The 17,891-nt window shown below is 43.0% G+C and overlaps 1 protein-coding gene across 14 annotated transcripts in view; it reads right to left on the bottom strand.

Annotated features, from left to right (window-relative positions):
* Window positions 1–17,891, bottom strand: part of CLIP1 (CAP-Gly domain containing linker protein 1) — a 96,581-nt gene that overhangs the window by 54,252 nt on the left and 24,438 nt on the right. For 8 of the 14 annotated variants that reach the window (XM_019800694.2, XM_019800696.2, XM_019800661.2 and 5 more), the window contains exons 4-9: window positions 10,340–10,464; window positions 9,234–9,456; window positions 5,013–5,210; window positions 4,291–4,394; window positions 2,246–2,306; window positions 936–968 (exon numbers count right to left, since the gene is read on the bottom strand). In XM_019800694.2, the coding sequence (XP_019656253.1) occupies window positions 936–968; window positions 2,246–2,306; window positions 4,291–4,394; window positions 5,013–5,210; window positions 9,234–9,456; window positions 10,340–10,464 (744 nt within the window). The remainder of the gene's footprint in view (window positions 1–935; window positions 969–2,245; window positions 2,307–4,290; window positions 4,395–5,012; window positions 5,211–9,233; window positions 9,457–10,339; window positions 10,465–17,891) is intronic. The other 6 variants (XM_019800687.2, XM_019800717.2, XM_019800697.2 and 3 more) reach the window with 1 other exon arrangement.

The raw sequence follows: 17,891 nt of genomic DNA, 5'->3' as shown, positions 1-17,891 counted from the left end.
AGAACGGAGGCTTTTTAAAAGTTCGGCCTTAAGCTGTCTATTTTGGCCCCCAGGAGGTGGGAGGAAGGAAAATCTTTGTTTTAATTCTCTCTTATGGTGGTAAAGCAAAGCCAAAGGTTGCGAGGTTCTTTGGACTGGCATCACAGCCAGCAGGGTGCCGAGGAAGCCACGATTTGGAGGCTATGGTCCAAAGTTGGCTGTTTGATCTTCGGAGGCTATGGTCCAAAGTTGGCTGTTTGATCTTCGTGAGAGGGAGGAGGGAAAAGATACACCTACTTGGCTGGTAGCACGGCTACTAGAAAAATCTCACTTCGATAATAATAAATTTAAAGCACATGATGTCTTCACTGAAGAATGCTCGTCTCTAGTTTCACCAACTCAGGAAAATCCTGCAGCCAAACACGCGGACGCCTGAATTTCCAGCCACCTGCACTGACAGGCACTGGCCACCAGGGGGAGCGCACAAATAGGCAATCAGTCTGACCCTCCAAATGCCCTTCTCTCTTGGGAATAAAATTAGACCACTTGGGGAAACTTTCCTGCAGAATTTCTCTACTTCCTTCATCTTATGTGTTTTATATTTCAGTTAGCTATCCTCTCTTTTAGAATGACTCTATTAAAACAAGAAGACATTATGAGTTAAGTGAAGAAGGCCAGGCTCCCAGACAAATCCTTTTTTTTTCTTTCTGGCATAATTCTTTATAAAGAAAACTTTGTTTATGCCTTCATAAATGGATTTACACAGCTTAGTCATTACATACAATTTCTTCAGAACACAAATGTAACTGCTCTGAAAGCCACATGCACAGAAATATTAAAGTCAATGTCTCAGATCAGATGATGCAGTTAGTATTTGAGTATATCAATAAGCATTTTAATCTGTCATCAATCTGTGTTAACAAGGGAAATCTCCACACAGTTAAGTGCCCTCTTACATTCTCAGGATCTTCAGAAATCTGGCTCTTTTGCTATCAGTAAAAAAATAAAAAAATTAACAACAAAAGGAGAGATTCCACTAAAGTTTCGATTATGTGTTAGGGTTTCAAAACAACTCTGATGAAATTTCAAGTGAGTTTACCAGACAGCCTAATGCCGGCCTCTTGCTGATGGGAAAATTTCACTTGCCCCTCCCAGTACACCTTCGGCTGTGTCTCACATGAATCGGATGAGGATATGAAACTTCTAATGAGACTTTGGGGTGTTTTTAAATGGATGAGAACAACACGAAAGTCAACTAAAGGGATGTGACTGTATATGAAATGAGCAAAGAAGGTAACTCTTGAATTATGAGTAATCCACTAAATTCTGGGCCTTATAAAACTAGAACTCAGAGAATGTCTTCCTTTCTCTCTGTTGACTAGGAAGACAATTTCCAAAAGAACTAGGATTCCTATTTGGAAGGGCCCCTGAAATGGAAGCATGGTTTGGACCGCCAATAACTCTGAACTTGTAACGGCAGCAAAATGTGTATTCTGGGAACTGCACAGGCAAATGTAAGTTTTATAAAAATATTACAGAGTAAAGTACCAGAAATCCCCAAAATTTGAATAATTTCATAATTCATATTTGTCATGTCATATATCTAGCAGTGGTTTAAAAAGCGTCAAAATCATGCAAACCTGGCATCTAATTAAAAAACTAATATGAATAATTGTTTGAAGATGAGAAACTTGATACTAAAGGAAGTCCCTGTGAACGTAAAATAAGCCACAGAAGTAAAAGAAGCTGAAATAGAAATTGCTCGTTTTTTCTTCAGGTAATTACTTAAAAAAAATTAATTACTAGAACATGTATTTATTCCTTTTACAAGGTTATAAAAAATTGATCCTGCTCAACTGAAAAGCAAAGCTGAGAAAAGCACAGAACTTTTTTGGGGACTATTATGATGAAGTTAAAAATGCTCTTTACGATGCCATTTCTGATCATCAGAGGAAAATCTAGAGTCTCACTTAGACACACTGCCAGATTTATGACCCGATTAATCAATTCCAATTCAAGGTTTTGAATTTTGAGGTGCAAGAAAAGAGTAGTAAAAATGTGACTGGGTCACTGGAGTCGGGACACCATAGTCCCAGGCCCAAGGACCCGCTCTAGCACCTGAGCTGAAGCCACGCCCACAGCCCAGCCCAGCCTGAGGCTGGGGCTCCTTCCATTCCCTCTGCGGGCCTGTGCTGGCACAATGATCTCATCTGTATTTGTGAATGCTAATACCCATAAAAGGTGTAGAGAGCCGGAAGGGTTTTACCTCAAGATCGCCTTTCGTGATGGATTCTTCCTCAACCCGGAACTGCAGGTCTTCCACCTTCCTGTGAAACGAAATCAAAACAGAGCACTTAAGTAACCAAGGAATACATGTGCCTTACAAAAAAAAAAAAAAAAGGATCTATAATCAATACCCTGGTGAATGTAACAGATGATGGTGGAAGAAAACAAAGAAATGCATTTTTAGGCATCTGGTTTAGAAACCTAAGAGCTCTATTCTATTTCGGAAATTTCAATGTTTTAGCCAGGTACTGATTCCAGGAGGCATGAGGTAAGAGTTGAGAAAAACCACCCGGTTTCCCTTGGTCACAACCAACAGACAGGACCAGCCTAAAGGGAAAAGGTCTGATTACCACAGAAACAAGTTCTGAGACCTCAAGTCTGTAATTTCTACTTTTCAATTTCAGAACACAGGGGAATGTGGGACAGAAAACCAATCTCTCTTTATACCACCCCACGTCGGATATGTTAGGATGAGGCTAGCGGGCTACCCACGCAGAAAGCCCCAGAAAAATACTAGTACCTGCCCTAAGCCTGGGAGAATTAGGTTATGAACAACTTGAGTCATTTTTTTTTTCACATTTTAAAAATCTCTGATTTGGGGGGCGCCTGGGTGGCACAGCAGTTAAGAGTCTGCCTTCGGCTCAGGGCGTGATCCCGGCATTATGGGATCGAGCCCCACATCAGGCTCCTCTGCTATGAGCCTGCTTCTTCCTCTCCCACTCCCCCTGCTTGTGTTCCCTCTCTCGCTGGCTGTCTTTATCTCTGTCAAATAAATAAATAAAATCTTTAAAAAAAAAAATCTCTGATTTGGGTATGGGTTTCAATCAGTGCTGTCACCAAGTCAATGAACTATGATATCCTGAAGATTTACAAAATTCAGATAACATCCGTGATATAAATCTTCATAACTTTGAGTGTAAGGAAGAAAAGGGGACAAAGTTCATGACCTGTCTACAAAAATCAAAACTGACAAACTCACCAGCATTTCTGGCAAAATTAAGAAAAATTCTACTCTGTGAAATCAGAAATATAATCGCAAATAATTTATACCCCTCAAGCTCACTGGAGGGCTGGGAGGACACTTCTCCTTCCCAGTAGTCAGCAGACCAAGAGCTGGCTCAAGAGCCGAAGCAAATGGTACTGGTGCCTTGGCATTCAGAAGGGCCTAGAAAAGTCCTGTTAACTATCTCTCATTTATTTGTACCCATTCTTAAGATGTGAAGAGAATTTCCTAGGTATTGTGTTTCTCTTTCTAGTGAGAAAACAATTTCCTTGGTAAGAGATTGTATGATGTCTCTGCTATACCCCTTAACACAGCAGCACACCTCTGATCATCCAGAACTCACAGATCAGACAGTTACTGAATTAAGTTGCTGCCATCAGAAAGGACAGAAGATGGCATCAAATGCAAGAGAGAACAAATGTCCCACTACCCAGAAATGTTCCAATGGTTTCCATGCAGACACCTTTTTCAGAGATCGTGTTGGTTCACAGCCTCAAGAAACCTGTAGGAACCAAACCTGCTTTCTGTCTCACACTTTAGCACTCGATTCCATTCTGACCTGGATAATGCCCTACCTGCTTCCCACAGAAGCTTTGTTTTCCTAATAAGGTACTAAGTTTCCCAGGGACAGGGACCTTGTATCACTCACCAGTGTTTACTAGATACACAGAAGGTGTTTCACAAATACTAGGTAACTTGGACCCACAATATCCTCTCACCAAAAATAGTTCCAGGTAGAAGCCGGGTTTGAATTAATCTCACGACACTGAGGTCATCCTCGAAAGGATGTTTGGCACATAGCAAGGGCTCAATAAACAGCTGTTAAATGAAGCAGGGTATGTCTAGATGATTCCAAACTTCTCAAAAAAAGTCAAATCCAAGCAAACCCTCCTCATGAAGTACAAAGAGTTTCATTTCCACTGAATACACAGTCTGAGGGGTGGCGCCATAATGAGAACATTTTCCTAAGGTCATTTAAAAGGAAAAGGCCACACTTGCACCGAGGAACAGTTTGAGGTCACCTTTTCTCCTCTTCAAGTTGGTTGAGAAGCTCCACCTTCTCCCTGTCAGCAGCCTCCACCATTGTTCGCAGTTGGTCCATCTTGGCCTCCAATTCCAGGACATGCTGGGAAAGGCAAGGGTGTCAGTGAGTGGCCTCTCTCTGACCCAGACACAGACCCAGGGATGCCTCCAAAGAGCTACAGCTAAGTGGTACCATTGTGAGTTGCCATGACCCTAAAACCTTTTCACACTGAAATGCCTTCTACAATCTTTAAGAGGTTACTTCTCGGCCGCATTCCTGGAAACTAAATGATGAAAAACCACACCATTAAAGCAACAGAGGGCAATGATAAAACAACGCTCATCTTTTTTGAAGCTGAAATGCATACAAAGGATAGCCTACAAAACAGGAGTTGCCATCGTTGGTAAGGTCCTAGTAAAACAAGCTCCCCTGACACAGGCCAGAAGACCCGGATGTAAAGACCAAAAGACTAAGGTCGACTCAAGAAGAACAAAACCTCATCTTTGTAACGATACAAAGTGGTACCCCAGGTCACAGCTTCAAACAAGCCCAGCAAAGACATTTCTGCTCATTTCCAGTGCTCCCAAGACTAGCTCCCGAGCTCCAAGCACCGGGGGCGCTGCTCAGCCTTCTCCCTCAACTTAGAAAGCACCACCATCTCCACAGGATCAGCTTAGAACCCATCACCATCTCCGAAACAAGGTCAGCACGAGACTTCACCTGGTCATGTCCGTCCCGGGCCAGAGCTAGCTCCTGCTCTACTTCCCCCACGTGGCTCGTGGCCTTGGCCACCTCCGCCCTCTCTAGATCCCGTTCAGCCAGCAGCTGCTCAATGTGCTGCTGCTTCTCCTTCAGGGCCTCCTGGAGGGCAGTGGTGCCGGAGATCTTCCTGGCGTAACGGGAGGAGGTTTCAGTCAACTGCAAAGGAAAGTTAAAGAAGTGAAGGGCGATGATGCTTTCGGGGATGGAAGGAGGGCGCGAGGCATGCAGGCAGGCGTCTCCTCAGCAAAGCAAAGGTGCTGTCCCGGCTCCCAAGCTTCTCAATTATTAGGAAAAGCTTTTCATCAAGGAAACAAGACAGCATGTGCCTCCTGACTGTGAATATCACAAACAACACATCAATGTAAGAAATCATGGAACAATCAGAAAGATGTTTAGAAGGAGAATAAGCAGCTCAAATCAAAGGTACCCTGAGCTCAGCTGACAGGGCCTTGTCGGAATCTAGGAAAATTTCACAGAACCCATTTAACAAGTTTTTCTAAACTTCATTTCCATCCAAGCTTCATTAATAGGTATCTTCTTCTTATGACATTTTGGTCAGTCTTTCGCTCCTCAGACTTGAGGCTGAGATTTTTTTCAACTTTTTAAGCTTCTAATTACCATTAAGTAACCAAGAGGTCACCCTTGGAGTCACACACCTTCCTTGTATCGATTAAACAGTTGGATTTTGTCAGGATTTTCTTCATCTTTCTTTCAAAGTGAAAGGCACAGATAAAAAAAAGAATGAAATCTTGCTATTTGCAACGGTGTGGATGGAACTAGAGTATATTATGCTAAGGGAAATAAGTCAGTCAAAGACAAATACCATATGATTTCACTTATATGTGTAATTTAAGAAACAAAACAAACGAGCAAAGGGAGGAAAGAGAGAGAAAGACAAACCAAGAAACACACTCTTAACTCTCGAGAGCACACTGATGGTCGCGGGGGGAGGGGGGATGGGGAAACAGGTCATGGGGACTAAGGAGTGAACTTGTCATGATGAGCACTGGGTGGTGTATGGAAGTGTTGAATCTTTGTATCGTACACCTGACACTAATATAACACTGTATGTTAACTAACGGGAATTTAAATAAAAACTTAAAAAAATTGAAAGGCACCAGAGATCTCACCCAGGAATCCAGAACTTGAGGACCCGAATCTCAATCACCAGAGAGATTTATGAGGATGAGATTAAGAAGGAAACTCTTATCTGCCTTCAGAAGTGTTATGGGGGGGTGGTGAGTAAGAGATGGGGCAGAAAGGCGGTGGGCGAAGGGGTGGAGAAAGAAAGCTGTCGGGGGGCGGGGGGTCCCCTGATGCTCTGTGCTGCTTCCCATAAAGATTCCTCCATCTTGAGGCTAATCATCAGATGAAAACACAGAGACAATAACCTCCTATCATGGTAATGGATAACGTGGGCAAAGCTGAACAGCATTCTTCCAAACGAGGCTCCAGGGGTTGGGAGGGAATTCAGCAAAGGCCTCATCCCTTGGCATGCATTTGTCCAAGGCCGTCAACATGGAGAACAGATCACTGGATCTGGATGAGTGGGCCCTGACTTCATCTCCCAATCAAAGCCTCCTCTGCCCCTTGAATGCCCTTCATCAGTCGGAGCCCTTGGCTAGGAGGGAGAGTGAGGATCTGTCATCAGTTAATAGTTAGGCAATCTGAGGGGCGCCTGGGTGGCTCAGTCGGTTGAGCGTACAACTCCTGGTTTCAGCTCAAGTCATGATCTCAGGATCATGGGATCAAGCCCCATATCAGACTCAGCAGGGAGTCTGAGATTCTCTCTCCCCCTCTGCCCTTCCTCTCCCCTTCCCCCGCTCTGAAATCTTTTTTTTTTAATAGGCAATTTGACAACTATAAGAGCAGAGGAATCCAATCAAACCCAAATTGTCCTTTGCTGTTTCTGTTTAATGAAATTTCTTAAATTACTTAAACATAAGGGGGAAGGGGTGTTGTTTTAACCATCTGACCTTAACTTTCCAATTTCATTATATGGTTAAAATTATACTTTCTCGTACTAACATTTCTTCATGAATGCACTAAATCTGAAGTCTCTGCACAGAGATGCCCCAGGGCCCTGCAGCAAAGTCACGGGGCACTGCGGAATATTTTCAAATTTCAAGGAAAACACTGCAACACCTGTTGGACACCAGACAGACCACCAGCTTGAGGCAGCCGAGTCTGAGGCAGCTGTATTCCATTCCTCTGAATAACGCCGTGTCTTCCCAAAGCTAGGTTTCGGCTGCTGCCATGACAAAAAGCCAGTACTGTGCAAAAAAATCAACGTGTCACAGGAAATGCAAGTGGCAGTGTTCAAGAAGATTCCAAGGTTTGACAAGGATGTGCAGTGCCCAACACGCACATACAACCTAATATGTGTGGTTATTTAAGAGAGAATAAAAGATGTTTTTTCTCTCAGTTAATGTGTATCATTCTTTTCAAACAGCTACTAAATTGCTAGAACATAAATATAAAGCTGTTCGGACCTAGTGGCTTAATAAATAGAACTGTTAGCTATTTCTTTGGCTAGGGGCCCTATGATAAAATAATAGGCATGCAGGTGCGAGGCAAACAGAGAGTTTGGGCACCTCTGTGTCAATACTTCCAGAAGACCATTTTGCATTAAAGAATTGCTATTCATATACATGCATGGGATTATGCTGTGGGGATATGTTTCTAGGAAGTCACATTTTCTGTATGTTTGGCATATTCTTTTATGGTGAATTGTGGTTTAGAAACTATAGCCACCCTCTATAAAGATCTATGAAAACAAGGTGTTTACAAGGTAAGAAGACCCCTTTCTGTCACTCTTCTTCACTGAGTGAGGTAAGCTACGATGAATCAGAACTGGTCTGAAAAGAGGAGAGACCGGGGGAAGCCGGGGAGAGCTTGGTTATCTTCCAAAGAGATGGACACTTATAATTACAACATAATAAAAGTTACTCAAGAAAGAATTCCTAATCCAGAGAAAACACCTCCATGGACTTGCTCCTGGATGACAAAGTAGACTAGATGTCCATGAGTTTGCTGAACGAGGCTTTGTCCAAAGAGGAGTGGCTTCACTTCTATGTCATTGTTCTCATCAAGCTTTTCTTGCCAAAGTCCATTTGTCACTTTTCTGTTGAAGATGTAGACTTTCTTTTCATATGCAAAATGAAAAAGTCCAAGCAGGTATTTATTTTACCAGAACTTAAGAGAAAGTCCAGCTGGCAGGCAGAGAAGCACTCCTCCCTCACCCTGCACTAAAGGAAAGGTTCCTCCCCCTTTCCCTTCCCAGAGGTCCCAAGGACCACGGAAGAGAAGCCAAAACGAGACCAAGGGCCAGCAGCCTTACTCGGGATCACACCACTTAACATTCCCCCTCCTGTCTGTAGTTTACCATCCTAACACAGAGACCCATTGCAGCGCAGTCTTACAAATAAACAGTATTTGCCTCGCTTCAAGTAAATAAATGTACTGGCAGGAGATGAGCCAAGAAGTCATTGTTTTGACCCTACTAAAACACCATATTAACAAACAGAATGAGCCGCCACTGCCTATTTTGATTTTGATGATTCTATTTTTACTGATCTAAATGGGAAAAAAGGGGAGAGAGGAAGCGGAAGGGAGAGGAGGAGATGGAGAGAGGAGACAAGACAAGACTTTTCCTAGCAACCTTTCACGTTCCACTAGTTCCCCTCCGTGTCCTCTGGCCCAAGTCAGGGACACTCCACATATTAACTGCTTTCAGTGGGTTAGAGTCTATTAACATTCTACTAAAGTTCTAAGAACATGCCTTTTCTCAAAATACATTAGTTTCTCAAATTGTTTGAAGTCAGAGAGACCGAGGCCGTTGAGGAAAAGGATTCCTCCAGCTTTCCTGTCATTCTTGTGCCCAAAATAATTTCAAAGAAAAACCATCTCATACATTAGACTCAACAGTAGTTACTACAGACTCAGCAAGAACTGGTACATCTTAGGGCCTTAAGAATTTGAAAGTGATGTTCAAAACTCTATTTCTAAATTTGTCTTCTGGTTAAAGCTTTGTTTTATGAAACCTAGAATGGGCCTCCACAAGCTACAGCGAACATGTACAAGGCAAGTGAATAGCCCCGAAAGCAAAGCAGGATCAACAGCAGAAGGCATTTATCATGCCTGATGGTCGAGGCATGCAGAGAGAACAGGGAGCCTTACTAATCCGGTCCGGCTGGGCTTGCTGCTCACGGAGGAGGCCACTGAGCTCATGGAGCTGAGAGACGAGACGGAAGGGCTGCGCTTCAGGCTGGCTGGCGTGGTTGCTATCACTCGCCTCACGGCGGCGGCCTTGGCTTTGGCTGGCGTAGTGGAAGGGAAGCCAATCTTGGTCACTTTGTGGACCGGAGCAAACAAGCCATATTTGGGTTGGCACTGAAAATACCTTTGAAAACAACAATAAAAGCAGTGACAAAAAACTCAATTATGAGAAATAACAACTATAAACAAAAGCATCGTTTTTTGGTTATCACTCATGACTGGTTTGCTGTGAATTCTACCAGTAAGCCAGGGCGGTCCACCAGCATGCAGCATTCACATGTATGTAGGCTGATAACCTCAATAATGTTTTAGAAAACACACTAATCAATAACAATAGGATACACAAGGACAGAATTGCCCATCTACTACTGAAGTGCTCCTAAGGTGCAAAGGGAATAAATATCTCTACTATCTGACAAACCTACAGCAGAGAGGTTCAGACAGTGATGTGTCAGTGTGGGTTCATCAATTGCAACAAACGCACCACCAGGTGCAGGATGCTGATAATGGGGGAAAGTGGGGGCACGGGGCATACGGGAACTCTCTGTATCTTCCGCTCAATTTTGCTATGACACTAAAATTGCTCTAAAAAAAAGTCTTAAACATAAATTGTTCAAAATCTACTCAAATGCATTACATGTATCACTAAAAGAGAGAATCAAAAGAACAGCTCCAATTCTAATGGGGAAAAAAATCAGCAGATGAGTCTTAAGAAATAGAAAAAAAATAGAAACGCAGCTCTTGGGGCACCTGAGTGGCTCAGTCGGTTAAGTGCTGACTCCTGGCTTCTGCTCAGGTCCTGATCTCCAGGTCATGGGATCGAGCCCCACCTCGGGCTCTGCGCTCAGCGAGGAGTCTGCTTAAGACTTTCTGTCCGTCCCTCTGCCCCTCTCTCTCTTTCTCAAATAAATAAATAAATAAATCTTTTTAAAAAATGCAGCTCTTGGTGAAATCTGCTTGAGCACCTTCAGTGCGGGTAGGAGACAAGATTCCGACTCCAGACGAACCTGGTTCCAGCAACTGCCCCATCATTCTTCCCAAGAGGCTCATCCAACTCCACACCACACCACTCCCCCTTGGCAAAGTCTGTCTCCCCAAGAAACCGGACTACACCAGCCTTGGTGCCACCAACCTGGAAAAGGAGAACGTAAAAATAAAGAGATAGACATAATTCCACGGCTTGATCCTTTGCAGTTGCAACAGATAGTTAAGTACAGGACTCCACAGTTCCCGCAACAGCTTATTCTCTTTACCTTCTCTTCAGCTTTTAAAGAGTTTTCTCCAAAGATTGGTGAAGTTTACCAGGGTGACACGTTACCAGAGTGATCTGCTATGTCCCAGTAATGAAAAGCCTGTGTACTAGGGAGGCATTGGTCTGTCCACCCAATTAATTAGTCCCTTCCTTAGAAAATACTTTATTACTCCAGAGGGATTCTCCTGCTTCAAGATAAGTATTTGCTACAAAAATAAAACCCGTACATCCGTTGAAGGAAAACAAAAATCCATCCATACTCCCTACACTGTAACAGCTGCTCTGTTTTTTCCTCCTTTCTTTACATCTTCATCCACGGAAAGCGACCTCACACACATAGTAAGGACAGATATTCGAGCATCCACACAAGTTTGCTTTTGGCCTAAGTGTAGGTTGCATGAAAATGTAAATTCTTGGGGCGCCTGGGTGGCACAGCGGTTAAGCGTCTGCCTTCGGCTCAGGGCGTGATCCCGGCATTATGGGATCGAGCCCCACGTCAGGCTCCTCTGCTGTGAGCCTGCTTCTTCCTCTCCCACTCCCCCTGCTTGTGTTCCCTCTCTCACTGGCTGTCTCTCTGTCAAATAAATAAATAAAATCTTAAAAAAAAATGTAAATTCTTTAAAATAATTTGACTCTATTGATATTTTCCATTGTGAGGCTGTTTCCTCATGACTGTTAAGATCACTATTCTTCACATTTTATTTCCCATAAACTCTTCAAAGCTATGAGTCTTGTTTAATGTGCAACTCTTTGTCCCAGCCACTGTTTGATGTACTATGCAAACATTATTTCCCAAATTACCCACCAGCATTTATGAATTATTCCTTCCTTTGCCATTACTTTTCTATTCCAAATACTCATTTTGCCACAGTCTCTCCTGGGCACACAGCAACAAGCTGTGAGTCTTTCTACAGGTTTGAAAGTTCAGGTCAGGACTTGTGCTATGGCCACAGCATTACAAGTCCCGCCACTTCACAATCCGTGTCCTAGCTGCTAGTGCGGGTTTCCAGCACTGCTCTTCAGAGTGCTCGTTTTCTTCCTTTTTCTTCATTGTTTCTTTAGACATTGGCCCTCCCTGCCCCGTGACCGAGAGGAGTCACTGCAGGAACTTAAGAACATTATAAGCAAAAAATAAATGTTTTGCCTGTATTCTCAACACCCCGAGACAGCCCCTGCTGTTCGGGTTCACTTTCCCTGCCATGCTTCGGAGGCAGGCTAGGAGTCCACCGTAGAGATGTACCACGATAAGCACTTCCCTCACTTTTCATTTGGGATGTTCACCTTTTTCTTACTGATTTAAAAAACAAAACCAAAAAAACACCTCTTTATACATAATAAACTTAAATTAATTCTTGAATAGGGGTGCCTGGGTGGCTCAGTCAGTGAAGCGTCTGCCTTCGGCTCACATCATGATCCTGGAGCCCTGGGATTGAGCCCCATGTCGGGCTCCCTGCCCAACGGGATCTGCTTCTCCCTCCCCCTCTGCCCCTCCCTACCGCTCGTTCTCTCTCAAATAAATGAAATCTTTTTTGAAAAACTCTTGAATAGCCAATGCTTCTCATAGTTCCAAAAATTTAAATACAAATATGCATCGAGGGGCGCCTGGGTGGAGCAGCTGGTTAAGCATCTGACTCTTGGTTTGGGCTCAGGTCTTGATCTCAGGGTCTGGAGACCAAGCCCCATCGCTGGCTTGGGCTCAGCCCAGAGTCTGCTTAAAAGACTCCTTCTCCCTCTGCCTCTTCCGCCCCCACCCCTCCCAACCTCACCCCCCCCAGCCCCGTGCACGCTCGCATGCTCCTTTTCTGTCAAATAAATCAGTCCCTTAAAATAAATTAAATTAATAAATAAGCATCCAGGGAAGCATCTCCCTTACTGAACTCTTGTCCCACCGGCCCCACTCCCACCATGCAGGGAAGCACTGTCACTGTTTAGCAATGCATCCTTCTCCCAGCATTACTACATGCAGATGAAAGCAAACGTTAATGTATGTTCTTATTCCTCCCTTTTATTTTTACATAAAAGACCGGTGTTTTATATGCACTGTGTTGCACCTTGCAAAGAACAGAGAACTTCCTTCTTTGTATTTGCAATTGCTGTCATTCTACTATATGGATGCATTCCAGTTTATTCAATCAGTCCCAACTGACAGACACTTAAGTAGGTTTAATTAATTTATTTAACACATTTAAAAATCATTTTGGCTAATTCTAAAACAAGACCAATGGGACTGTGTTAACTGTAGATTACCTTGGGAAGGTAATTTATTTTATTGATCCTAAACCAGCTTTTAGTTTTTTCCCTTTTGTTTTTGATGTTCTCTATTTTCTTGAATTCACATTTTATCCTATTTCTTTTTTCCTACTTCCTTTTGGTTTACTGTTCTTTCCTTCCTAGTTTCTTTTTAAATTTTTAAAAAATTTTTATTTTAAGTAAGCTCTAGGCCCAACGTGGGGCCTGAACTCATGAGCTCAAAATCAAGAGTCACATGCTCCAGCAACTGAGCCATCCGGGCACCTTTCCTTCCTAGCCTCTTTTTTTTTTTTTTTTTTTTTTTTTTAANTATATTTATTTGACAGAGAGCACAAGCTGGGAGACAGAGGGAGAGGGAGAAGCTGGCTCCCTGCTGAGCAGGGAGCCCAACCTGGGGCTCGATCCCATGACCCCAGGATCATGACCCAAGCCAAAGGCAGCCACTTAACTAACTGAGCCACTCAGGTGCCCCTCCTCTCTAGTTTCTTAAGACCAATACTAAGTTTATTTTTGTCTTGCTTTTTAATACTAAAGGTACTTGTTTCTAAATTTTCTATGAATACAGCTTTCTATGAATTTGGGATGATATACTTTTTCCAGCTTTAACCCTTTGTTGAAGATGGAAAAATGTTAAAACGTCAAGCCTATGTTGTTTTTCTCTAAAAGGGAAACTTTTTGTGAAACTGATTTAAGGAACCAAGGCAGATTGTTTAAGGCACTCCAGGCAGGAAGGGCATGTGAAGGGTGACAGAGGTCAGACATAGCCAGGACATTACAGAAGTGCCCTGATGTCATGACAAGTATCACTGGGGCAAGACGGAGTTAGAGGAAACCCCACAGCAGGGGCCTGTTGTGTCTGGCACTGTGACCTGCAAAGCCCAGCACAGCCCAGCAGACACTCAACAAACATCTGCTGGATAAATGAAAGGTGACTTTCTCCATTTGCATCTACATAGAGAAGGCCACTTTTCCACATAAACCAAATAAAGGAAAAAGATCACCCAGAGCTGAGGTTGACTTTGATGTCTCAGAAGCAAGGAAAGGAAGAGATATGCTGACACAGAGCATGGGCTCTAAAGTGGAACAAATTCAAATGCCCGCTCTATTAATTAGTCGAGTTGCTTAATTTCTAAAGCTCAGTTTCCTTATAAATAAAATAGGGATAACTTTGGGACTGTTGTGTGGATTAAGTAAAACAATCCACATAAAAGTGCTTAGAGCAGCCAGTTTGCCCACAGTAACAGGAATCCTAGTTCCAAATCTGGCATGTTTGACTGTTCAGTAGTCTTACTGGTATTCATGGACTCTACAAACAGTCACCTATATAAGCTGATCTCAGTTTTCTCCACCGTCCCATACCACACCACTCGGAGCTGCTGGCTACCCAGCATCACGTGAACAGAACACAGGTCATTAAAGATAATGCGATCTCATCGGATAATCTGTTGAATTCTTTGGGGGTAAGTCTCAGTTACTGTCATGACAATTGGTTTTCCAAGAGGTGTCTAACAGGCTGTGGTCAGTAAATAATCCAAGCAAACCACAGGCTTCATTCAGAAGCTTTATTTAAAAAAACACCACAAACAGGCCGGCGCTGCTGTGGGCTTGGCATCAGCCTATGTCTGCTGGTGCACACGGCTGTGGTGTTCACAAGAGCCCGTGGACGGATCATATGAAGAGGTGTTGACTAAGGGCCTACCGCAGGCGTGGATATGTTTGGATTTCCACGGCGACCCTGCTGGACTGTCATGGAAGGTATGCCCAGAATACAGCACATTTCCATGTGATGACTGAAGCCCATCACAAACATGATCACTCGGAGGCCACAGGATCCTCAGCTGGGATTTCCAGAATTCTTTCAGAAGAGAGAAGCTGGAACAAAAGTCCCCAGCTGTTAGGACACTACAGAAGATTCACCTGGAGTGAGACACAGGATCTGTGAGTGTCAGGAATGTGGAAAATCCTTCAGGCAAAAAGGCAGTCTAACCTTGCATGAAAGAATCCACATTGGTCAAAGGCCCTCTGAGTGTACCGACTGTGGAAACAGCTTCAAGGCCAAAGGCAATCTTGTTAAACATCAGTGAATACACACAGGAGAGAAGCCCCATCAGTGCAAGGAGTGTGGGAAAAACTTCAGTCAACGAGGGAGTCTGACCATTCATGAAAACTCCACACTGGACAAAACCCTGTGAGGGTGTTATTTGTCAGAGAAGCTTCAGGAATCAAAGTAACTTTGCTATTCATAGAAAAGTTCAAGTGGTGAAAAGCCCCATAGATGTTATCGGTGTGGAAAAGCCTTCAGTCAGAAAGGAGGTTTCACTGTTTACATCAAAGTCCATAAATGCCTGAAACCTGAAACCGAAGAGTTTCCACACCAAGGGGGAACTGAACTGTACCTGGCAAGATCCACACAGGAGACAGACACCCTATCTGTGTGACCCAGGTGGGAAAAGCTTCCTCAGAGAGGTAGTCTGGCTGTGCATCTGCAAAGCTTCTCTCAAAGACTCACCCTCTGACTTCTTCTTCCTCCTCTTCTTTTTAAGGATTTTATTTATTTATTTGAGAGAGAGACAGAGCACAAGCAGGGGGGAAGAGGCAGAGGAAAAAGGAGAAGCAGAGTCCCTGCTGAGCAGGGAGCCCGACATGGAGTTCAATCCCAGGACCCCGAGATCATGACCTGAGCCAAAGGCAGATGCTTAACCAACTGAGCTACCCAGGCACCCCTGACCACTCTCTTCAAAGGAAGTTCTCTTTATGAATTAAAAGTACAAAATCCTCAGATCAAGCAACCTATCCAATTCCATGGAATGAATGGAGACTCTTTCAGAAAGACCATCATAGGGCAAACTGACTTTTCTCCTTACCCTCAAACGAATATGAAAAATAAATGCCATTTACTATAGAAAAATAAAAATTAAAAAAAAATTAAATACCACAAATAGCAGATAAGGAACTATTTCTCTAAATGCAGGTTATAAAATATACATTTACCCTTAAGAAAAAATACCATGCCACAAAATTTATTTGAAATGGATGACTACTGGTCCCTAGGATGGGTGGTTTTTATACTTTTTCTCCCACCAAACTTCGAACTCTTGACTCATATGACAGACAATATGCTTTCCCTCTTCCTGTGAAATACCATCAGTAGTTGCTCAAAATATCTTCTACAGAGACAGGAAGTCACATGAAGTCCTAAAATCACTCAAATGCTTTTCTGCTTAATCATTCTACAGTCAGATTTTTTTCTAAGCACTTAAACATGATTGTTTAAAGTCAGTTTTACTTCCCAAGTGTTCCAGAGAATCCACAGTATTTTAGTATGTGCAGTTACACTAGATATAAGCCACAGTTTTCAAATCTACGTTTTAGGGGCAGATATCAAGATTCTTAGAGGAAAAAAATTTCAACATGAAAACAAAAAACTAGATCCATGGCAAACACAAATAGCTACGATTTTACTATCTTTACTCTCAGGATATGAGTATATTAACTCCTAAACTGTGGTCAATCTAAGTCAAAATTAGAAGTCACTACTGGAGACAAAATTAATTTAAACTAGAAACTCAATTAAAGGAAAACAAAGCCAGTTATCATGCTTTAGAAAATCTCAGATTTGTAAGTTCTCATTCATTCATTCAATATTTATTTCTTGAGTGCTTGGGTCCTTGGGATACAAATATAAACAGAGGGGCGCCTGGGTGGCACAGTGGTTAAGCGTCTGCCTTCAGCTCAGGGCGTGATGGGATCGAGCCCCACATCAGGCTCCTCCGCTATGAGCCTGCTTCTTCCTCTCCCACTCCCCCTGCTTGTGTTCCCTCTCTCGCTGGCTGTCTCTCTGTCAAATAAATAAATAAACCTTAAAAAAATAAAATAAAATAAAATGCTGAAAAGTCTCGTTTACAGTCATAAGCTAAGAATTCATCATAGAACATACAGTCACAGACACGGAGACAACCATGTTGGAAACACAACAGCTGGAAGTTGGTCACCTTTCTCAAGAACCTGACATCACCTCCATGAAATATCAAATCTACCCAAAAAACACAGTGAGACCATCTCAAAAAACATTCAGGGCAATAAGTTACCCCAGAGATTCCCAGTCTGCAAAGAGTTATGTTTCTGAGAGCCCAGCAAACCACAGCATAAAGCAATCTTCAGTGAGTCCCATGCAGTATTCATGAGGACAAACGGGAGCACAGAGAGGCCGGAGAGAGACGGGAAGGACACAGATGGGTTTGTTACAAGCAGCTCTGAGGCCCTCCTCGAGCCTCTAGATATTAAAACAAAATCAGCACAACTTACTCTACAGCTAATTCATCCCACGGTGACTGTGAGCATAAGGTGCAGGGGCGAGGTGAGAAGGGGGCGCTTCTGCAAGCCCTAACTGCCTTCCTGAGACACACGTGCCTAACTCAGTCATAGCTCTGGAGCTCCTACTTGGATCTTATACAGGTTGTTTGGCTCAATATCATACCCAATACAGAAGCCCACTTTCTTGCTCTTCCTGCAATGGGAGGAGGAAGCGAAGTTACACAGGGTGAGGGTTTGGAGAAGGCAAGCTCACCTCCTGCCTTCTCTGCACTGGTTCAACATGGCGGGAGCCATGAGCACCCTGTGGGCAGGACCGGGAAAATTCTAGACCAAACCTCACATAAGAGGGATCTAATGATCAAATTAGTTTCACTGGGATTTTGGTAATCAACAGCATTTTTCTTTAATCAGGAAAATTCCATATAAAATATTTTAGATTTCTAAACCTAATTTCCTTAATAAATTAATCCTGAAGTAAAAATGTTTCATATTTCTAAATCAAAAATTTCTATTAAACAAAGCAGCATGTTAAAGGAGAAAAAACATCAGAACTAGGACAAGAGGACACAGTGAGACATGAACACATTTATCACACGCTATACAACCTGAGGCAAGTCGTATTTCTTCTCTGGGCTTCAGTATTCTAAGCAAAAGGAGACATTTGGTGATCTCGAAAGATTCTTTCCAGCTCTAAAATGCTGTGGTTCTAAGGTACTCCTGTAATTTCTCCTAGAAATACTAAC

Source organism: Ailuropoda melanoleuca, chromosome 12 (genome assembly GCF_002007445.2).
Source record: "Ailuropoda melanoleuca isolate Jingjing chromosome 12, ASM200744v2, whole genome shotgun sequence".
Classification (NCBI taxonomy): Eukaryota; Metazoa; Chordata; class Mammalia; order Carnivora; family Ursidae; genus Ailuropoda; species Ailuropoda melanoleuca.
The sequence above is the reverse complement of the archived record's forward strand: the minus strand, read 5'-3'. Positions and strand labels throughout refer to the sequence as shown.